Source organism: Pseudorasbora parva, chromosome 7 (assembly GCF_024679245.1).
Source record: "Pseudorasbora parva isolate DD20220531a chromosome 7, ASM2467924v1, whole genome shotgun sequence".
Taxonomy (NCBI): domain Eukaryota; kingdom Metazoa; phylum Chordata; class Actinopteri; order Cypriniformes; family Gobionidae; genus Pseudorasbora; species Pseudorasbora parva.
The window spans coordinates 51,408,047-51,432,605 of record NC_090178.1 but is presented as its reverse complement, the minus strand read 5'-3'; the positions used below and the strand labels follow the sequence as shown (position 1 = coordinate 51,432,605).

The 24,559-nt window shown below is 41.4% G+C and overlaps 1 protein-coding gene across 1 annotated transcript in view; it reads right to left on the bottom strand.

The window, feature by feature from the left end:
• Positions 1-9,141: 9,141 nt before the first annotated feature.
• LOC137083467 (uncharacterized) overlaps positions 9,142-24,559 on the bottom strand; it is a 39,150-nt gene continuing 23,732 nt past the window's right edge. The window contains exons 9-15 of the mRNA XM_067449423.1: positions 24,042-24,161; positions 23,648-23,832; positions 21,366-21,505; positions 20,502-20,747; positions 20,199-20,361; positions 9,390-9,492; positions 9,142-9,289 (exon numbers count right to left, since the gene is read on the bottom strand). Of these exons, the coding sequence (XP_067305524.1) occupies positions 9,186-9,289; positions 9,390-9,492; positions 20,199-20,361; positions 20,502-20,747; positions 21,366-21,505; positions 23,648-23,832; positions 24,042-24,161 (1,061 nt within the window). The 3' untranslated portion in view covers positions 9,142-9,185. The remainder of the gene's footprint in view (positions 9,290-9,389; positions 9,493-20,198; positions 20,362-20,501; positions 20,748-21,365; positions 21,506-23,647; positions 23,833-24,041; positions 24,162-24,559) is intronic.

The window sequence follows — 24,559 nt, the reverse complement described above, 5'->3', positions numbered from 1 at the left end:
TGGAAAAAAAGAAGATAAAAAATAAAATAAAATAAAAATAATTATAAAAATAAATAAATAAAATAATTATAATAATTTTGTTTTAATAATAATTTAAAAAAAATAGGGGGGGGGGGGTGCGTGTTGGAGTTAGGCCTAGTTAGTCTGGAAAAATTGCATAAATGGTTGCCATGTATTGTAAAATTTGGCGAGATTCTCTTGTTTGGAGTATCTTATTTTTTCCAGTTTTAGAAAGGACATGACATCAGTGATCCTAAGTGTGTTGGACGGGGCATTTGTTGCTTTCCAGTTAAAGTATGTTGGATCAGCATTGAAACTTTGATGAAAGTCAGCAGCACACACGAGAGGAGACGGTGATGTTGAAGTAACAGTGAGTTGTAGTTGATGAGCACAAGATCCTGCAGGTGTGTATCTCTGCAGAACACTAGTGGGCGTTTCCCAATCAGTGGGGCGTTTTCAGACCACAATGGCCATTTTAATCGCTTCCCCTGATTTGCTCTAATCCTCTGGGGGCTTGGTTTAGGGATGGGCCTTCATCAGTTCAGCAAGTCTGTTGAAGAATGGTTGAAAAACATCTATTGAAGTTGGAAATTGGCCACTGATTGTTAAACAGTTTAGCATGTGTACTTCTCGGTAGTTTGATTGATGCTTCTTCATTAGAGAAAACCCAGATGCATCCTATACAGTCTAGTGTGTTGAACCACCTGACATACACGACTTCTCTTGTGCAATTTCAAACAATGCTCCATCTACTTTATCATTTCTGTTCCTTTATTTTGTGTGATTGTTATTTGCATTTGATATGTATTGTTAATATAAAGTACATATTGGTAACACTTTACGGTAAGGGTACATGAATTAATTCATGACTTATGCATTACTACATGCATTAATATCTCATGAATCATCAGGAACTAACAGGAATTCAAAGTCTTTCATTCATGACTTCATGGATGAACAACACCTTAATTAAAACATTAACTAAGGTGAGTAAATCATCATACATTATGGTTTATTACTCATGATCATGATGTTTTCTATGTTTAAAAATTGGTCTTATTCATGCATGTAAGACTACTTTCGAAACCGGAATTTATGTATGTTTGAATGTATTTAAATAAATTGTGTATATTTTACCTACTATGATGTAATGTTGTTGTATTTGCAATGTAACATTTTAGAATGGCAACCATGAAGACCAGCTGACTGCAGACTTTCAAGCTAATGGGACCCATTCAAATAAACAAATGAATAAAACTAAGACTACTTTAAATGATGTTATATTTTATTGATCGGGAGGAGCACATCCAGACAGTTAACCTAATGAATTAGCTTAACTCTAGTTGTGTAATGTAAGCGTGAACTTGTGAATTATTAAAGGAATATTCAAAAATCCACATTACCTTATGCACAGGCTAGACCAGTAGCGTTCACAACGCCATCATTAATAACACATCATCACTGATTCAGAGGACCATGTCTCCGCTTTAGTTGAGGAGACACACACATGATGAAGGCATGAGAAGCTAATGCTTAGTTAATGATGAGTGCGTATGCATGTGTGTGTGTGTGTGTGTGTGTGTGTGTGTGTGTGTGTGTGTGTGTGTGTGTGTGTGCTGTGATGATGAAGGCATGAGAAGCTAATGTTTAGTTAATGATGACTACTGTATTATAATGTCAGCAGAATTCATGTGCTGAGCCTGTGGCCAGTTTTGGGGTCTGACCATTGACCTGCAGGCTATGAAGAATGTTTTTTGATAATACTGAAAACATCATGATCATGTGTAATAAACCATAATGTATGATGATTTACTCACCTTAGTTAATGTTTTAATTAAGGTGTTGTTCATCCATGAAGTCATGAAGGAAAGACGTTGAATTCCTGTTAGTTCCTGATGATTCATGAGATATTAATGCATGTAGTAATGCATAAGTCATGCGGGCGGCAGTGGCTCAGTGGTTCATGTGGGTTGTCTACAAACTGAAATGTTGGTGGTTCAATCCCCGGCTCCACCTGACCAAGTGTCGAAGTGTCCATGAGCAAGACACCGAACCCAGCTGCTCTGGATGAGCTGACACCGAACCCCAGCTGCTCTGGATGAGCAAGACACCGAACCCCAGCTGCTCTGGATGAGCTGACATCGAACCCCAGCTGCTCTGGATGAACAAGACACCGAACCCCAGCTGCTCTGGATGAGCAAGACACCGAACCTCAGCTGCTCTGGAAGAGCAAGACACCGAACCCCAGCTGCTCTGGACGAGCAAGACACCGAACCCCAGCTGCTCTGGATGAGCTGACACCGAACCCCAGCTGCTCTGGATGAGCAAGACACCGAACCCCAGCTGCTCTGGATGAGCAAGACACTGAACCCCAGCTGCTCTGGATGAGCAAGACACCGAACCCCAGCTGCTCTGGATGAGCAAGACACCGAACCCCAGCTGCTCTGGATGAGCAAGACACCGAACCCCAGCTGCTCTGGATGAGCTGACACCGAACCCCAGCTGCTCTGGATGAGCAAGACACCGAACCCCAGCTGCTCTGGATGAGCTGACACCGAACCCCAGCTGCTCTGGATGAGCAAGACACCGAACCCCAGCTGCTCTGGATGAGCTGACACCGAACCCCAGCTGCTCTGGATGAGCAAGACACCGAACCCCAGCTGCTCTGGATGAGCTGACACCGAACCCCAGCTGCTCTGGATGAGCAAGACACCGAACCCCAGCTGCTCTGGATGAGCAAGACACCGAACCCCAGCTGCTCTGGATGAGCTGACACCGAACCCCAGCTGCTCTGGATGAGCAAGACACCGAACCCCAGCTGCTCTGGATGAGCTGACACCGAACCCCAGCTGCTCTGGATGAGCAAGACACCGAACCCCAGCTGCTCTGGATGAGCAAGACACCGAACCCCAGCTGCTCTGGATGAGCAAGACACCGAACCCCAGCTGCTCTGGATGAGCAAGACACCGAACCCCAGCTGCTCTGGATGAGCAAGACACCGAACCCCAGCTGCTCTGGATGAGCAAGACACCGAACCCCAGCTGCTCTGGATGAGCTGACACCGAACCCCAGCTGCTCTGGATGAGCAAGACACCGAACCCCAGCTGCTCTGGATGAGCAAGACACCGAACCCCAGCTGCTCTGGATGAGCTGACACCAAACCCCAGCTGCTCTGGATGAGCAAGACACCGAACCCCAGCTGCTCTGGATGAGCAAGACACCGAACCCCAGCTGCTCTGGATGAGCTGACACCGAACCCCAGCTGCTCTGGATGAGCAAGACACCGAACCCCAGCTGCTCTGGATGAGCAAGACACCGAACCCCAGCTGCTCTGGATGAGCTGACACCGAACCCCAGCTGCTCTGGATGAGCAAGACACCGAACCCCAGCTGCTCTGGATGAGCTGACACCGAACCCCAGCTGCTCTGGATGAGCAAGACACCGAACCCCAGCTGCTCTGGATGAGCTGACACCGAACCCCAGCTGCTCTGGATGAGCAAGACACCGAACCCCAGCTGCTCTGGATGAGCAAGACACCGAACCCAGATGAGCAAGACACCGAACCCCAGCAGCTCTGGATGAGCTGACACCGAACCCCAGCTGCTCTGGATGAGCAAGACACCGAACCCCAGCTGCTCTGGATGAGCAAGACACCGAACCCCAGCTGCTCTGGATGAGCAAGACACCGAACCCCAGCTGCTCTGGATGAGCTGACACCGAACCCCAGCTGCTCTGGATGAGCAAGACACCGAACCCCAGCTGCTCTGGATGAGCAAGACACCGAACCCCAGCTGCTCTGGATGAGCAAGACACCGAACCCCAGCTGCTCTGGATGAGCTGACACCAAACCCCAGCTGCTCTGGATGAGCAAGACACCGAACCCCAGCTGCTCTGGATGAGCTGACATCGAACCCCAGCTGCTCTGGATGAGCAAGACACCGAACCCCAGCTGCTCTGGATGAGCAAGACACCGAACCCCAGCTGCTCTGGATGAGCAAGACACCGAACCCCAGCTGCTCTGGATGAGCAAGACACCGAACCCCAGCTGCTCTGGATGAGCAAGACACCGAACCCCAGCTGCTCTGGATGAGCAAGACACCGAACCCCAGCTGCTCTGGATGAGCTGACACCAAACCCCAGCTGCTCTGGATGAGCAAGACACCGAACCCCAGCTGCTCTGGATGAGCAAGACACCGAACCCCAGCTGCTCTGGATGAGCTGACACCAAACCCCAGCTGCTCTGGATGAGCAAGACACCGAACCCCAGCTGCTCTGGATGAGCTGACACCAAACCCCAGCTGCTCTGGATGAGCAAGACACCGAACCCCAGCAGCTCTGGATGAGCTGACACCAAACCCCAGCTGCTCTGGATGAGCAAGACACCGAACCCCAGCTGCTCTGGATGAGCTGACACCAAACCCCAGCTGCTCTGGATGAGCAAGACACCGAACCCCAGCAGCTCTGGATGAGCTGACACCGAACCCCAGCTGCTCTGGATGAGCAAGACACCGAACCCCAGCTGCTCTGGATGAGCTGACACCGAACCCCAGCTGCTCTGGATGAGCTGATGTGGCTGACACCGCCGTCGGTGTGTGAATGGGTGAATGTGAGGCAAACTGTAGAGCGCTCTGGATGGCCATAGGGTCTGTTAAAAGTGCTATATAAATGCAGTCTATTTATAAGTCATGCATGAATTCATGATAGTTCACGTACCCTTACGTAAAGTGTTACCAAAATATATTACAATTTATGTCAGTGGTTCTGATATTGAATGGGCCAGTAGAGAAGGCCTTGCTGGCCCGTTAGATATGCTATCACTGCATGGGAAGAACATTTCCAAAAAAATATAATACACAAAAATAAACAAGAACAATGACAGAGGAACTATAAGAACTAAATAAGAAGTATTTAATGTGTCATTAATGTTTACATTTAAAGCAATACACACAGTGAAGTACAACAAAATGTGTAAATAACACATTTATACCATCTGCCATTATTATACTAAATAAATGATCTATGTATTAGGTCTATGTAAATTATGTTAATAAGGGTGATTATTTATTTGGTCATTTTAATTATTGTATTTATGGTCGTATATTGTTATTTAAATGTATTTGTTTTGTGTGTAGTGTTAAGGGATTTTATAGGACACATGGTGTGACGTTGCCCCCTTGTGGTTAGGCTGGGGAGGATAAACCAGGCACGGTAATAAAGTCATGCTTTGAGAGCACACGTTGGAAATATCTCCCCATGCTTTAAACTCTACAGTGTGTTTGTAATACATGGGGCTGGTAATCCTTGCCAGTTTCTTAGGTATGTTAGTGTGTTTGCTGTATTGGATTTTGAATTCAAATGAATATGTTTTATTGTGGCTGAAGATGAATTCCACATTTGTGGACTTTTCTTTTTCTTTTCTTTTTTGACATTACTTTCGCCTTTTTTTGTGATCAACTTTTTATTGTTTTTCGATATAACAAAATAAAACACATTCAACCAAACAAACAGGGAAGGGGGAGCAACAGATGAATCATCAATGATTTAACAATATGGACGGGAAAAAACCTTTACATGATCATTCCTTTGCAAATTCCAATATGCTGGAAGAAAAACATTGCCATGCATCAATGGTCTTAGGTTTAGTCTTGTTATTAGTGCTGTAGTACATCACATTCACAATTTTAAGGAGGCTGTGCATCCAGTAAGTTTTTGCACACACGTGCGGAGTAAACCAGTTCTGTATTATTGTCTTCTTTGGAGCAGTAAACCCAGCAAGCAAACTTCTCTTTTGTAATAAACCTTTACAGGCATCAGAATCATCATTGAGAAGACATAAACCTGGATTACACCTGTAATAAATTTGTAGCAGAGAGGAGAACAAGTTTACATGAGTCCATTCCAGGGGCGTAGCCAACGAGCCTACTATGAAGACTAGCCCTGTTTAATCATAAACAGTGTTCAAATATTGAAGCTGGAGTCTTTAATCTCTCTAATGATAATACGTTTGTCCAGATAAAGTAAGAGTGTGATGTTTTAACAAGCAGTGAATTTTGAACAATAGTAATCTGGGGCCGTCTTTGACAGGCAAGGGGTTCCCTGGAGCCATGTGGAGAACTTTTATAATGGACCCCCTGAGATTATTGTTATAAACATGAGCCACGTCTGAAAGGTAAAGGGGGAGGTGTTGCTATAATTTATAATAATATCTGCAGTATTACTCAGAAGTCTAGTTTCAAATATAATTCCTTTGAAGTTTTGGTGCTTTATGTAACGCTGTGTAGTGTAAATGATAAATCCCGTTTGACATTTGTGTTGGCTACTGTCTACAGGCCACCGGGGCACAATGCAGACTTTACCAGAGAATTTGCTGGTTTTCTATTAGAGTTAGTACTGGCTGTGTTGGAAATTTTCTTCTTGCAAAAATAATTTCCCAAAGATCATTTGATTTCAGAAAGACTTTATTTTCATCAACAAAGCGAGTCTCTCCTGCAGGAGACAACTCCAGTTCTTTGGTTTACCTCGCATATATACACAGCTGCTTTCCCAAAATGGTAACAACCTTCAGCTAGTTTTCCAGTTGGTTTCCTGGCTCATACGTCACCACATTCCAAGATCTTTTTCTGTCCATCATGCATCTTTTACAACCTCAGCAAACATCTGATATCTAATAGTGTCTTATATACAGCTTATTTTTCATTAAATTCAATAATACAAATAAATCTTCTACAGGCTTCCCCCCCTCTATACCCTCTTGGGACCTGTATCTGGTGCTGACCGCACTGCAGAGACCTCTCTTTTTTGTCTTTGCAGTCAGTGGAGTTGAAAATCCTGTCTCTAAAGACGGTACTCCTGACTGCATTGGCCTCCATCAAGAGGGTAGGGGACCTGCAGGCATTTTCAGTCGACGAATCGTGCCTGGAATTTGGGCTGGACTACTCTCATATAATCCTGAGACCCCGGCCTGGATACGTGCCCAAGGTTCACACCACTCCCTTCTGGGACCAAAAAAAACCTTAAACTTCATATGTTGTAAAAGGCTACACATGTTGTGACACCATTTCTATTATCAAGCCTAGATGCTAAATTTAAAGAAGTGGATTCTAAAAATGCAGAAGCAGAAAAGTCTAAGGCAAAGATTCAAGATCTTCAAACACAGCTAAATAGATTACTGAGCTGTTAGCCCTGAATGAAAAGTGTAAAACTCAGAAGGAGACCATTGCAGATCTCAAGGCTAAGCTAATAGTTAAAAAGTTAAACAAAGACAAAACTGAAATCACTATTTTTGGAAACAAAGATGAAATGAAAGATGAAAAGGTGAACACATATCTTGAAGCTAAAGGTCTAATAAAAAATCAAGTCAGGAATCTTGAAGTGATTTTGGAGTCAGACCTGAGTTTCAGTAGTCATGTCAAAGCAATAACTAAATCAGCATACTATCATCTGAAAAATATTGCAAGAATTTGATGCTTTGTTTCCAGGCAAGACTTAGAGAAACCACGAGGCGTCGGTCACTCGCAGAACGCAAGCTTCTGGAGGCTGTGTAAGTCTGAACGAGCGAGTTTAGGTATATTGGTGCAGAGCCAGTGGTTGCTTTGTAGGCGATAACTAGTGTCTTGAATTTGATGTGAGCAGCCATTGGCAACCAGTGCAGTTTGATGAAGAGAGGCGAAACATGCGCTCTCTTTGGCTCATTAAAGACCACTCTCACCGCTGCATTCTGGATCAGCTCCAAGGGTTTGATAGTGCATGCTGGAAGCCCAGCCAGAAGAGCATTACAATAGTCCAGTCTGGAGGTCTGGCTTTCATCACCAGTAGGGTGGACTATTGTAATGGCCTTCTCACCGGCCTTCCCAAAAAGACCATTAGACAGCTGCAGCTCATACAGAACGCTGCTGCCAGGATTCTGAGCAGAACCAGAAAATATGACCATATCACACCAGTCCTCAGGTCTTTACACTGGCTTCCAGTTACATTTAGGATCGATTGTAAAGTAGCTGTGTATTTAGTGAATGAGCACTGTGCCACTATATGTCCGACTGATTGCACCATATCTTATTTATGCATCATCTTTTTATTATTTTTATTACTGTTTTAGCTTACCTTTGTTCTTATCTTATTTAAGATAGTTATTTGTTATTATGGATAGTTACTTAGTTATTGTTATTTAAACAATGTTTTGGTAATCTGACGATTGACTGAACCTCACCCCATCTTAAAAGAACAATTCAACCAGTTCTGCAACATTTTTCAAAGACCATTAGCAAAATAGCAAGACTCTTCACATAGATATTATCATAGCATCACAGTGGAAAATAGTGTATGTGACCTGTGGCTTTGACTTCAAATATTATGAAATGCTTTGAAAGACTTGTTATAACTGTTTTAAAGGATCAGATTAAATAATTCCTAGACCCATTTCAGTTTACATGTGAATTTTAACACCATCAGGGAGATGATTTAAGGTTCTGGTGTGCAAGTCAAATCATTACAAAAATTATTTTGTGCCAACTGTGGTTAAAATTTTAAATAGAGATTCTCATGACTGAGATATGATGCTGCTTTTTTTAAATTTAGCTTTTATTATTATAATTATTATTATTATTATTATTACTATTATTATTACTATTATTATTATTATTATTATTATTATTATTATTATTATTATTATTATTATTATTATTATGTATTTATAGATTGTATGTCTGTAGGCAACTGGCTGTGTCATGATGTTCAAGACAAATTTCCCAGGAATGGGACAATAAAAGTATATTCTATTGTATAGACTATGAGGCCAACCAACATGTTTATTTATTTATTTTTCATTTTGATCATTCAGACCTTTTTACTTGCTTTATAATAAATGCATTAATAAAATATTACCAAAAAAAAAAAAGTTATATTTGTTATACACAATCAAAATACCATATTTCCACAGAACAGGAATGATCTAATTATGGTTTTGCATGATTTGAATAAACATGAATCTGATGGGTTTTGTTGCAGCACATCCCCTCAAGTAATAAGGAATGAATGTAGCAAACACAAATGTATGTGAATGATTAAATACTAATTCATGAATTATACCACATTAATTATTAGTAACCCACAACCACGAGTGTGACATCAGTTCCACATTAATTAAAATGATTATAGACTAAATGAATGTACAATGTTGTGGAAATAAACTAAAAGTGTATCTGGAGACTCATCAGTGGAACAAGTAACAGCATCAGTGAAGCACACAGACAAGAAGCCTCCGATACCTTCACTTGGTCTGGGAACCACTTATCTGTGAACAGGGAATATAATGCAGTGAATTGCAATGTATTCACAATAGAAATCAACATAAAGCTATATTAACAAATTATTAAAATAAATTAAATGTTCACCTGTGTTCCCTTCAGACCACACCAGAGGACCCATGGATATGGAAGCACTGTCATGGAAGTCCAGAGACCTGCCCTCTCTCCGCTGGTGTCCAGAGTCACAGTTCTGATAGAGAAAAGAGCAACATCCAGCGGTGTGAATCCCTGTTAAATATCACTGAACAAACATGAAACAAAGGAAAGTCTCCAGCAGAGGACAGCAAAAACAGGCATTTGAGCAGCCGTACACACTGACACTGCGGCATTTGATCAAAGATCTAATGTTGGGAAGGTTATTTTGGAAATGTAATAGATTACAGATTAAAAGTTATATTTAGTTATATTTAAGAGAAAACACACAATTCTAGATTATTATACTGTAGGGCTGTGAGACAGGATTAAATATCGGATGGACTGAATAAAAAGTCTATCATTTCATAATGATATGGAGACGGGACGAGTGAACGCTGGCACAACTTGCTGCCGCTGCTCGCTGTTAGTTCGCTGTAAGCTCACCTGCTCTGGTTTGTACCTCTTCTGCCGTCTTTACTGGCAATTGATGCTATTTCAAAATGACAATGTGGGCTGGCAGTGTCATAGTTTGCTTAGTTTGAACGAGATAAAAACTGGTTCTCTGGAACAGAGTGGGGACTGGTGACTGCTGATCTGCTGCCATTTTGTGTTGAGTGCACTTTCCTGCTCTGCACATGAAGCCCAAGTTCCCAGGCATCTTTGGTTGACCACCGGTATACTGCAGCTGGATTCCCACAACGCTCTCTAAAGCCTCAAACCTTTCTCAACGCTCTCTAATGTTGCCTAAAGGGCCGTAATTATATTTTATTACCACATATTGTGAATGGGGGTCCATTTTCTGTGGTGTTGGTGTTCATGATGATCACTTGTTTTTAGCCTCAGCAATACCTATCTGATGGTTCCAGTGGCTGGCATTGTCCCGAAGACTGTGGCTATCCTCGATCCTCCCTCAACGCTCTCTAACACTCGAACCTTCCTCAACGCTCTCTAATGCTGCCTGAAGGGCCGTAATTATATTTTATCGTACTACAGTGTAAGTGTGACCTGCTATCTGTGACGTTAGTGGTCATTCTTGGTGCTCTCTTCTAGCCTCTGGATTATCCATCTTGGGCTCCTGGGCCCAGTGTTGCTGTGAAGACTGTCTCGGTGACACCGGGATCTCCCACAGCATTTGCGGTTTGTTGCTGAGTGCCATAACTTTCTCCTGTGGGTCGGACGACTGCCGTGATCTTCTGGACGTGTCTGCTTGACTTCTGTTGGAGGGAGGATCGTTGGAGCGACCTGCTGCAAAGTCACCGAACTTTAACCTCTTCCCAGACAGCTTCAGAGACATCATTGTAGTTGACTTTTTTCCCTTTAAGTAACACGGTTTCTAGTAGTGCTTGCTGTCCCAATAAAGACTATTTGTTGTACCCACACATTGACTGTCTGTTTTGTTTCTCTGGCTTGGACCTGATTTATTTTATTTAACGTTGGTCACTAGGTGACAGCAGGACATACATTCTGCTCGTCTGTGTCTGGCTCTTCTTACTACCTGTTCACCTGCTAGTGACGGGTCTGCTTCAATATTCGGCCAGTGATCTGCTTCGGCTGCGCTGTCATCTGCCTGGACCTGTGCCAGAAGCCCTACACCTTCATCCGGACATCGCCTTCCAGCCTCGCCCGAGATATATCCACAGAGGATCCCGCCGGAACTTCCACCACAACAATTCAACAACAATAAAATCCATCTGGTCCAGCTTTCGTCGCCCTCAACGTTCCACGAACCGGGCTGTCGACCACAGCGTGTTAGCCCGCCTAGCTCGGTCGGCTAGCACCACCACCAGCTGTGACAACGCCACACTCAACTTTGCTCTGCTCAACATCCGTTCACTGACAGACAAGGGACATCTTATCCAGGACCTCATCTCCGATAGTAAGCTAGACTTTCTTTGTTTAACTGAGACATGGCAACAGCCAAATGACTTTACACAACTGAATGAATCCACTCCTAGTGGGTTTGTTTACATCTGTCAACCCCGTGGCTCTGGCCGGGGAGGAGGTCTCGCGATAATTTATCGCGACAAGTGGAAAGTCTCGCCGGTGACTGTTCCTGTTTTTAGCTCGTTTGAATCTGCTGTCTGCACGTTATCTGGCCCCACTCCAACCATCATCGCTACTGTCTACCGCCCCCCCAAATCAAACAGTGAATTTTTAAATGACTTTGCTGCTTTTCTTACTCATTTATCCTCTCTCTCATCAAACATAATACTGCTGGGTGATTTTAATATCCACATGGACAACATCAATCTGCCTCTTACTAAAGACTTTTCCTCCATCTTAGAGAGCTTTGAATGCCAGCAATATATTACTTTTCCGACACACTCAAAAGGACATACCCTGGACTTAATCTTTTGTTCTGGTATTACTCCTTCTGACTTTACAGCTGCTGACCTTCCCATAACTGACCATTTTCTCATCTCATTTACTGTGAAACTCACTCTCTCTATCTCTAAAGTACCACGATTCATCTCATTAAGGAATATAAAGAATATCAACTCTACCATGCTCATTTCAAGTATTCACTCCTTCTGCTCCTCTAACACTTATAATTTATTCACCCCTGATGATCTGGTTGCTCATTACAACACTGGACTCCATAATATTCTTAATTCCCTTGCTCCATTAAAAACCAGATCTGTTTCATTTTCCGTCTCTGCCCCGTGGTTCACCCCCGACCTTCGTCTCATGAAAGCCAAAGGACGGCAACTTGAACGTCTCTATAGGAAAACTGGTCTCACTATTCACAAAGAAATGTATAATAATCCCATTTTATGTTATATGGACTCCATTGCTAGTGCCAAAACCCACCACTACTCCAGTATAATCACTGCTAATAAGGGAACCCTTAAATCATTATTTTCTCTACTTAATAAGTCCACTCAACCTCAGGACTTTCTCCCCCCTCACTTTTATACAATCAATTTTTGCAATTCCATTATGTCATATTTCACTGAAAAAATCAAAAATATTCACCAGAACCTTGGATTTATCCCTCACCTCAGCAATTCAGCTGACTGTGACCCATCCATACACTTATTTTCTGCTTTCCACCTCCCAACTATCGCTGAAATCACAGAACTAGTTAGAACATCCAAGGCAACTACCTGTCAACTTGACCCATTTCCCACACATCTTGTTAAAGCCTGTCTTCCGTTGCTGGTTCCTCACATTTCAGATATCATCCACTCCTCTCTCACCACTGGAACTGTTCCTATATCATTTAAAACTGCTGTCATTACTCCAATTTTAAAAAAGCATGGTGCCAACCCATCCAATTTCAACAACTTCCGTCCTATATCAAATTTACCATTCATTTCAAAAATTCTTGAAAAAACAGTTGCCTCTCCATCTATCCGATAATAGCCTTTATGAACAGTTCCAGTCTGGTTTTCGCCCACTTCACAGCACAGAAACAGCACTAATTAAAATCACCAATGACCTCCTTATGGCAGCTGATTCTGGACTCCTTACCATTCTCATTCTCCTCGACCTGAGCTCAGCTTTTGATACCATCTGTCACACTATCCTGCTCAATAGGTTAGCTTCTATTGGCATCACCCAGACTCTGTTAAACTGTTTTACATCCTATCTATCTGGCCGCACTCAATTAAAGTCTTTTAAATCCAGTCCCTCCATTGTCACTTCAGGTGTTCCCCAGGGCTCTGTCCTGGGGCCCTTACTTTTCATAATTTATCTCCTTCCCCTGGGGAATATTTTTCGCAAATTTAATATCCAATTCCACTGTTATGCTGATGACACACAGCTCTACCTTTCGACCAAACCCTCATCTACTCTCCCACCTACCACTATTACTGACTGCATTTCCGAAATAAAAACCTGGTTTACACACAACTTTCTTAAATTAAATAGTAATAAAACTGAGGTTATACTCATTGGTACTAAATCCACTTTATCAAAAACCAACAGTTTTTCCCTCACTATCGATAACTCCCCAGTTTCACCCTCGCCCCAGGTCAATAGTCTGGGTGTCATCCTTGATAGCACATTATCTTTTCACTCACACATCAATAACATTACCCGGTCTGCCTACTTCCATCTACGAAACATTAATCGCCTCCGCCCCTCCCTTACTCCCCACACTACAGCTGTCCTTGTCCACAGTCTCGTCACTTCACGTTTGGACTACTGCAACTCTCTCCTTTTCGGTCTCCCTCTAAAATCCCTTCATAAACTTCAACTGGTCCAGAATGCAGCTCCCCACATAATAACCAGAACCCCCTCTATTCACCATATCACTCCGGTTCTCCAACAGCTTCACTGGCTCCCGGTCCAATTCCGCATTCAATTGAAAATTCTTCTCTTAACATTCAAAGCCATCCACAGCCTATCACCTCCATATTTGTCTAATCTTCTTCAGTTTCAAACCCCGACCCGCTCTCTTAGATCTTCTTCCTCCATACACTTGTTTGTTCCCCTTTTCCGCCTCACTACTATGGGGAGCAGAGCTTTCAGCCGCTCTGCTCCCCGACTTTGGAATTCACTACCACTGCAACTCAGAAACATCGATTCATTCTCTCACTTCAAATCGCACCTCAAAACATATCTGTTTAAAATTGCCTATTCTACTTAAGGTCACATGTTTTTCAGTTATTCTTTCTTATCTACTTATTTATATTTTATTTTTATCTTACTGTTTTTTAAATGTATTATTGTATCTTTGTACAGTGTCCTTGAGTGCCGAGAAAAGCGCCTTTAAATAAAATGTATTATTATTATTCTTACACTTAAATAAAATGTATTATAAATGTATTATTATTATTATTATTAAAATGTATTATTATTATAATATTCTCTATCATTTTTTTCGTGGTGTCGCAAAATACATTGTTTATGAGAATTTTTTTTTCCCTTTATTTGGATGACTGCAATCGCCACCACAAGGATTCAGACAGAAATGTGAATAACAACATGACGAGTGAAGGGGAGACAGAACCATGGATGACTCCGAGTCTGTGTTCATGTGTCACAAACATAGACTGTAAAAAAATATGAACGTAGTGTCCGTGACGTCACCCTTAGGGTACTGAAGAGCAGGTTTGAAGCATAAAGTGCGGCCGTTGCTATCTCGGCAGAGTTACTGCGCATCACTCAAGTCACGGATAACTGAAAATGGGCAAAGAGGCGGGATGTGGGCGGAGCTGAGGTGACGTGGATGTGGGCGGAGCTGAGGTGACGTGATGACTAATAGACAGCAGACAAACAGCAATCCACCTGTCACTCAAGTTGCCTCATTTATGCAGAACTTTACGGCTTAAGCGTCTGTTTCCAGCAGCCAGTCAATGAATTGCCATTTAAGTCATTTTCTGTATTGGCTTCAAGAGAAACAGGCAAAATCAGCGCAGTAGTTCAATATAATTATACACATCTGATGGTCTAAAATCGCTTGAATGTCCAAACCGGCAAGCCTTAAAGCACATACAATTGACAAAGTTTAGTTGCGATGCGACTCAGCTTTCTGTGTCACAGAAAACCACTTGCGAGCACTGAAGTGCCATGTTTTTCATATTGATATTATTGAATGGTGTAATTGTTTTAAAGATCGGAAATAAGTTCGACAACATTGATACCTGTCTGTCTGACATGTCGAAATCAATAGCCACGCTCAATGGCTATGCTGGAAAGCACCGTGTCAGATGTAAAACGAGATGTTTCTTCTAATGCAGGGTGTATTGTTCACCTGTGAGCCGTCCCTGGCTTGGCTGAGAGCGGTGGTGGTCCTGGAAGTTGGGACTCTTTTTGGATTTTTATCGTGCAATTAAGCACAGTTAATAGCTGTAATGTACATGATTGAGTTATATTGTGTCCACTGTGTGGTGTCCAGAAGGTTTTATCACATACAATTTTAATTATGAAATATGACCCATTAATGGACTGACAACAGACAGACTGCAGGAAACTTGTCGAATAAGTTACAGACAGTAACTAATTCGACAGGGTTCACCATATGTGATGAAGTTTCCTAAAATCCAATGACATGCTTCCGGGAATTCATCAGATCCATAAAAACAGCATCCTACCTGTGATCTATTCGACAGGGCCTCTGCCTCTTGTCTGTGGGCATGTCATTTTTAAAGCTAATTATGCCTTAAGAATAGCTGTAATGTACATCACTATGTTTCACTGTGTCCCCTGTGTGGTGTACAGTAGGTTTTACCACATAATTCAACTTTAATTATGAAATATGACCCATTAATGGACAACAGACAGCCTGCAGGAACCCTGTTGAATAAATCACTGGTGGCCACTTCCTGCAATATCACTGGAAATGCCAACCTGTAATTTATTTGACGAGGGCCTCTGCATGCTGTCTGTGGGCATGTCATTTTAAAGCTAATTACGCAAAATGAATAGCTTTAGTGTTCATCCCTGTATTTTCCTGTGTCCCCTGTGTGGTGTGCAGTAGGTTTTACTTAGACCACTGTATGTGTGTATGGGAAGCTTTTTTTAATTTGGGTAGGCCAAATCCAGGCGGAATTCCCAAAAATGGTCCCAGATCTTAAGAGGTTAATAAAGAAACTCAAGCTGGTCCAAAACACAGCAGCTCAAGTTATTACTAGAACCAGGAAGTATGATCATATTAGTCCAGTTTTGTCAACATTGTCAACTCCCTATTAAACATCGCATACATTTTGAAATCTTGCTTATTACTTACAAAGCACTAAATGGTTTAGCTCCAGTACTTTAGCGAGCTCTTAACACATTACAGTATACTCCATCACGTCTATTGCGGTCTCTAAACTCTGGCCAGTTGATCATACCTAGAATATCTAAATCAACTGCAGGCGGTCGATCCTTTTCCTATTTAGCTCCTAAACTCTGAAATAGTCTTCCTAGCATTGTTCGGGAAGCAGACACACTCTGTCAGTTTAAATCTAGACTAAAAACACATCTCTTTACTATGGCATACACACAGAACATTATTAACTTTCATTATTCAGATCAATTGACTGATTGTTAGGCTGCATTAACTAGGTCAGCCGGAACCAGGAACACTTCCCATAACACCTGATGTACTTGTCACATCATCAGAAAAATAGCATCTATGCTAATGTTAGTCTCTCTGTTTATCCCGACGTTTACTGCACTCGGCCGTATCTGGGCCGTATCCAGATCAGGTGGTGGACCTGCGCCTGGACATGACCAGCTCATCCTGGAGTGTCTGCAGAGAGTGTGTCAATTAAAGTCCCCCCTATATATGCAGCATCGACACGACATCCTCAATAAACCCGTCTCCAGGATGACGACTCAAATCTTTCCATATAATCTTACGAATATCTATTTACCTAATAAGAATTCTGATCTGTAATGTTGCCAGAATCATAATCATACACTGTTTGTTCATTAGCCAGAGAAGAACTGGCACCCCGACTGAGCCTGGTTTCTCCCAAGGTTTTTTTCTCCATTCTGGCCCTGAAGGAGATTTGGTTCCTTGTCACCGTCGCCTTTGGCTTTTGCAATTCTTCATATTGCAATATTACTGTCTCAGAATTGTCATGCGTTGCATTACTCCTGAATTACTTTTGAGTTACTTTCACCAAAATAACTATAGAAGTAGAACTTCACATTATAAAATGGCAAATGTTTTTTTGCTACTATAGAGCATTTTACATCCAGTAGAAGGTGATATGATTTAGCATAATGACTGTGGGCTATCCAGGCTACTGACAATATAGCATTTTATTGGAAAAGTGAAGGCTCAAGACAATGAAGATTGTCAAGGATGAAAGACAGAATCACAAACGATCCAAGTCTGTTATAAGTATGGTAGAAGCAAAGTGATTATCTGTCAACATGCAATGGGGCAGATTACAGAGAGTTGACATCATCTCCGTCTGGCCTCTGGTTGCCTCGCTTTGAGATTTATTGTTGTCAGCATTTTGCATTTTGTAAACCTCTAGATTGTTCAATAAATTCCATTTCTTATATTAATTACGTGTTGTGGTGATCCCACCTTTGTTGCGGTCACGAGCGGGCCGTAACAATCCCTTCTTCATACTCTTCTTGAACATCTGGACTCCCCAGCCATTATGCCAGGATTCTTTTTATAGATTTCTGTTCTGCTTTTAACACAATCCAACGTCCCAATATGATAACAAAACTCCACCATCTTCATGTGCTGCCTATTTTAATTCACTGGATCAATAATTTCCTCAGTGACAGACCGCACGACATCCGCCACCATTACTGTTAAAACAGGAGCCCTCAAAGTTGCGTCCGCAGTCCCTTTCTTTATACGTCATACACTAACGATTCCTGGAGCCCTTCTCCCATCATAAGATAATTCAAATATTCCGATGACACAGCCATACTCGCTCTTCTCACGGGCAAGGAATCAGTTACAGCATATCACTAATCTGTTGCTCATTTCAACCAATGGTGTACGGATAGTCATCTCCTCCTTAATATTACAAAAGCAAAGGAACTCATTTTTGACACACATCAAAATCTCTCCACCTCTCACTGACTTATTTCTAATAATGGCCAGCCAGTGGAAATTGTCAACAGTTTCAGGTACCTAGGCATTATCATGGACAAGAAATTGAGTTTTGATCAACACATCACAGACTTTCAGAGACTCTGCCAACAAAGACTATCTGTCATACGTTAACTCGGATGTCTCAGTTAAACCATGCCTTTTGCTTCTCCTTTATCGAAGTATCATTGAACCTATTCTTTTGTATTGTGCCACTTGCTATTTCAACATGCTCTCTTTAACTAATAGAAATAAGCTACTTAAAATCACAAACACCTCTTCAAAAATAATGTCTTCCAACTCCCAATTTGTCAGCTCTGATTAACACTGCTATCATTCGTAGAGCAAAAACTATTATACAAAATCCTAGTCACCTTCATCCTTCTTCCCTCAGGCCATAGATCTTCCCTCAGGCTTCTTCCAAGGCTGAACGCAAATGGAAAGGGGACAGGCTGCATGCCTTATTCCTTATGTTCAAAGACTCTTTAACTTCTTATCAAAACACTGCTAAGTCTGCAAAAGCTGCCTATCTTCCAAATTTTATTGAATCTAATAATTCTAATCCAAAAACTGTGTTTTCTGTCATCCAATCTGTTGTGAATCCATCTGTTAATTCATGTTCTGTTGCTTCTGATGCTCTATGTGAGGATTTCCAAAAATTCTTCATTGATAAAATCACTAATTTAAGACTTAGTGTCTGCTCTAATCTAACTGTCCCTCCTAGCTTTTCGCCTGCTTCTGTTTTCTGGGAGGTTTTTGAACCTATTAACCTCCAGACACTGAAGGGTGTGATTGTCAAGATCAAACCGGCACTTTGTCCGTATGATGTCATTCACCCAACATTTTTAAAACAAATCATAGATTCAGTTGGGCAAGTAATGGTCTCTTTTCTTAACAAGTGTCTCAAAATGACCTCTGTCTCAGGGCCACACAAACATGCAAATCTCACAGATACTGCCACAAGCTGTTTCTGTATGGTCAATATAAATAGTTTTGGTGTGATTGGTAAACAGGTTTCATTCTCACATCAGTGCAAAGGTTACATTCCTGCACCGGTAAAACAGGTCATAAAAGAAGGATAAGCGGGTTTGTTCCTCTGTTGTGGGGAGATGCTCATAAAGATCTTTTGATAAACATTTGCTGTCAGGCCTCAAGGACAGGTGGGACCATTTGGGTACGAAAGAACCAAAAGCTGCATAAATATTTGGGTGCTAAGTGTTTATTGTTCTTTGTTCTGGTTAAGTATTTAAGGAGAAGGGGCAAACCACTCAGGGAAGCATCTGTATCCAGAATTCCCACACTGTTACGGTGTGTCTCTATTGCCAGGTAAATGATAAATCTTTGAAACTAGGTTTATACTATTTATAATTGAGTTATATTGTATGCTGATCAGTTGTGTATAATTGTCTTTTAATTTCTTTATTTTGATGTTTTTGCCTGGCTAAAATAAACACTAACTTTGATTAATCTTGAATTACTCTAAGGCGGCTTCTGTTACTATGGATCAATCGGAGTCCTTTATTATCACAGATTTGGTGCCAGGATAGATCAAACCGTAGGACTCAATGACTGGAGCATAGAGCACAGCATTAGGGATAATCTGATGCTGATTATCATTGTATTAGCAAGTTGCAGTTCCTGTGATTATTATTCCCATTACGCTTTAAGAGGAGTGAGCAGGCGCAACCACTTAAAGGTAAAATATTCACTCTGCAATCCTCTGACTAATATCAGAACTGGCCCGTCTGCGACCGTGAGCAAATGTAAATCGCGAACATTATGTCTCTGAGCGATATCGGGTCCCCTGATGAACAAAGAAAGTGAGAAGGAGAGATACTAAGAGAAATCAAAGATCTAAATTAAAATCACAACTAATCATACGATAAACCGTAAATTTATAAACGTAACAAACTCAATGAAATTATATACAATTAGAGTCAGATTCAATTCAACATGGAGTCAGATTTAAAATTGGATCTTCACATTTTAATAAATTGCAGTGTTCTTTATAGAAGTGCCTGAAAAAGACATACACGCAGAAGTCCTTCGACCAGCTGTTGGATTCCTACGTTGGGCCAAACAGGTGGAGTTTACACTGTAATGCATTACTTTTGTAATGCGTTAGTCCCAACACTGCTAGTTACTAGTTCTAATATAGAATTTAACCATGATTTTTATATATTTGAATTTGAAAAGTGATTAAATATATTTGTTATCAATTACTCATAAAATCTTATTATTATGAAAGAGTTTTGTAAACTCACCGTTGAGCAGCGATTGCTTGACACAAGGCAAAGGTGAACAGCACAGTGCAGATAAAGATGAGCAGAGTTGGCAGTGAAGATATTCATCCCAAAAGAGAAACGGCTGGATGTTGAGATGCCGTTCTGCAGCAGCTCCACTGTGTCATCATTTGGATTGGGACACCTGAGAATATCAATAATGACAATCAACAATTCAAATTTGTTCCTTTGTTTCCATTGAACAATCCTAGGAATCCTAAGCTTTTCCCTTGATATCCTGAGAGATAAAGAATCTCAGCCAATCCTAATAAAGCTCAGATTTACTCTGAAAGGATGAGATCCCAGCGGATGCTGTAATCGGGATCATTCACAGGTGTAGCCCAACACCTGTCCATCACCAGGGCAAACTGGCGGCTGTCGAACCCCTCAACACGAACTTCCACATGCATCTCCTGGTCGAGCTCTGCAGCCACGCTACCAGTGAAGGGCCGGATAAACTCATCATCCTGATATGGAATCATCCGGACCCGATATCTGCCTTCACCAGCGGGAAGAGTCCTGTGCATAATACTGATAAAATAGGGGGAAAATGTATACATATTTATTTGTATACTTTTGTTTTTATGGTTAAAAGATTACTTAACCCCAAACTATGTCATTCTGTCATCCTTTATTCAACTGCATGTCATTTCGTTCTTCCATGAAACATAAAAGGTATATTTTTTGAGGTTCAAAAAAAGATACAATAACAACATAAAAGGATAATTAAAATACTCCATATTCACGCACTATTTTAAATTTCTTATGACAGTTTTGTTTTAGGAACAGACCAAAAGTCCTTATTCACTGAAAATGTTGACACACGCACTAGCTCTTTGCTAGTTTCAAAAGAGTTGATCAGAAAAGTAGTGATGTTCGAATCGTAAGTGAGTTGCTCTTTTGAGTCAGATCTTTTTAAGGAATCTGGTTCACAAAACAATTCAGAATGATTTGATCATGAGTCTGACAGCTCTGCTTCTAAAGCTCATTACGCAAATCTAGGGAATAATTCAGAGAATAATTCTTCCACAGAACAAAAATCAAGACATGATGGTTTAAACTACATTAGGGTAAGAAAATGTCTATATTTTAGTTGAACTACTCCTTAAATAAGTAAAGCTAAAGTCAGAATTTGTTTTTGACCCGCACCTCTCTAGTGGGTTGATGTCCACATTCATGGAAAATGTTTGTGTTTGAGGATAAACACAGCTGAAAGAAAGCTTCAGGCTTTTCTCTGACCTCGGTGTCCCCAGATTAAAGTTATCATAGATGAAGTGGGTGCCGTTGGCCTGTGGACAACAAATATAACATTTTGTAATTCTAAAACTAATTCAAGGTATTTAATAAAATTAATAAATATATACAGGTCCTTCTCAAAAAATTAGCATATTGTGATAAAGTTCATTATTTTCCATAATGTAATGATAAAAATTAAACTTTCATATATTTTAGATTCATTGCACACCAACTGAAATATTTCAGGTCTTTTATTGTTTTAATACTGATGATGATTTTGGCACACAGCTCATGAAAACCCAAAATTCCTATCTCAAAAAATTGGAAGGAAAAAAGTGTGGCAAAAAACGCTGCAAGAGGTGAGCGGACCCTGAGGAAGATTGTGGAGAAGGACCGATTCCAGACCTTGGGGGCCTGCGGAAGCAGTGGACTGAGTCTGGAGTAGAAACATCCAGAGGCGTGAGCAGGAAATGGGCTACAGGTGCCGCATTCCCCAGGTCAAGACACTTTTGGGCTACAGAGAAGCAGCACTGGACTGGTGCTCAGCGGTCCAAAGTACTTTATTCGGATGAAAGCAAATTTTGCATGTCATTGGGAACTCAAGGTGCCAGAGTCTGTAGGAAGACTGGGGAGAAGGAAATGCCCAAATGCCTGAAGTCCAGTGTCAAGTCCCCACAGTCAGTGATGGTCTGGGGTGCCATGTCAGCTGCTGGTGTTGGTCCACTGTGTTTTATCAAGGGCAGGGTCAATGCAGCTCGCTATCAGGAGATTTTGGAGCACTTCATGCTTCCATCTGCTGAAAAGCTTTATGGAGATGAAGATTTGGTTTTTCAGCACGACCTGGCACCTGCTCACAGTGCCAAAACCACTGGTAAATGGTTTACTGACCATGGTATTACTGTGCTCAACTGGCCTGCCAACTCTCCTGACCTGAACCCCATAGAGAATCTGTGGGATATTGTGAAGAGGAAGTTGAGAGACGCAAGACCCAACAGTATGCTATTTTTTTGAGAAGGACCTGTATATTAAACAACATCAGAAAAGCCAAAAAAGTTGTATCAGTCAAGTAAAATAATGGCGGGTTACATATTAATGGTGAACAAAAGTTCCAGTCTCTTTTGTGGCATTGTGTTGTGCACCCTTCCCCACTGAATCTCTGAGACTTTGAGTCTTTAGGCAGGTCTGTTTGGGCTCTTGTCCTTGGTTGTGAAGGATTCATTCTTCAGCACCCTTACAGACCTTCTCAAAGTCTAGTAGAGATTCTCCAGGTGGTCAAACTCTATTGGTTCACACAATTTCTGCATTTTAATCTTGAGTACCTACAGAGTAGTATTGCAGCCTTCATATTTCCGAATAGTCTTTCGTTTTAAAAGATTTATAAAAGACAGATCAGCTGTACTGGTTTTTTCGGAAAACAGTTGAGCTTGTGGAGGCGTGCAGGGCGGAGCTAAAGAGTCATTAGTGCACGCACGCACACACATACACACACACACACACACACACACACACACACACACACACACACACACACACACACACACAACGCATCATTGCATTATCCCTGGAGAAGTTTTGATTCACTATATGTTCATGTTGTTAACATTGTGTGCACTTACGCGCCGATTGCCAACAAAACTTGATTTGTGTCAAAATATCTGCAAAGCCAGCGTCAAACCGGGCCTCGTTTCATCACCGAAATGCCAAGGAAAAAAAAAAAAGCACACTTGCAAAACTTCCCCAGAAAAACCAACCGCGTACTGTTCCCTTAACGCTGGATTCTTTGGGAAGCTGAGGTTATCTTTTGCTCACAACCAGAAACACACTTCTTTAGTGACATTGATTTTGTTCTCTAAAAACAATATGACAGCGCTGCCGATAACTTCTGAAGTGTGCTCTCACTCTGGTTCATGTGTGTGTGTGTGTGCGATTACTCTCTTCTGGGACAAGAATATTTCCATACAAGGAATTCTGCCCTCTATGACGTTAAACAGGACCAACTTTACAAATCTAATACGAATCCTGAAGGAATGAGTTTAGAACAGAAATACTCTGTCATACCATATGTCCAACTCATTTATTTAAACTTTGGCCATGTTTAGCATGAGAGTCCAACTCTTTAACAGTGTAAATAAATCGGAATGTATGAAAAAGCATTAGACATCCCCTTTAAATAGATTATAAATGGTTAAACCTACCACAAAATTTGTACCACAGATGTGTTCATCGTTACCAAAATTGAATTCCACTCTGCCATTCCGGACCGTTCCTTTGCAGCTGGGATCATTGAGGTGTAAGACATCAGCTGGAAAACCAGCCTCAAAGAGCTGACAGCGAGACACAGACATGGAGCCAGAGCTGCTTTCACAGGTTTCTGAGAAATCTGAGAGAGAAATAAAGGCATCTAGAGATGAAACAATGGCACTGATGTAGTTTTAGATATGACAGTGCAAGATGCGTTCAGTAAAAACAGCTCAAACATGCATTGAAGTCTAGGACTAGGCTTAAGCCTCATCTGTGAAATCGGGGAAAAGATCATTAATGATTGAAAAAAACCTTATATTTCACATTTAATTGTGGAATGATACCAACCAAAAGAGCCAGCATGTGGTTGTGGTCGGTCCTTCTTACATAAACAGCCATAAACACCATTTTTCATCCCACACCATTCATCCTCAGAGCAGTTGAGCTCAGAACAAGGATCTGTCACATCTAAGAGGAAAAGCAAACACACATGTCTACAAGGGAACATATAAGTGAATTGTGTCTTAATTTAGACCAACTGTTTTGAAAGTTATTTTCAAATAAATATTTCTGAGTGATATCAGTGCACGTGTTTTTATTGTATTTACCCTGTAACTACATGAAATAAGAAGGGAAGAAACACCACTTTAAATTACAGCCAGTAGATGTATACTTACCCTGTAACTACACAGATAATTACCCTTTAACTTCTTAACCTGCGTCCTTATTTTTAAGGATTTTCTGAAAACAACATACCCGATAGAAATGTCTGCAGCTCTTAAACCCTATTGTCTATATTCATAAATCTCGTCTTATTTTAAACTAGACACTTGAATTTTTTTTTTACTCAAGAGTCATAATAACGC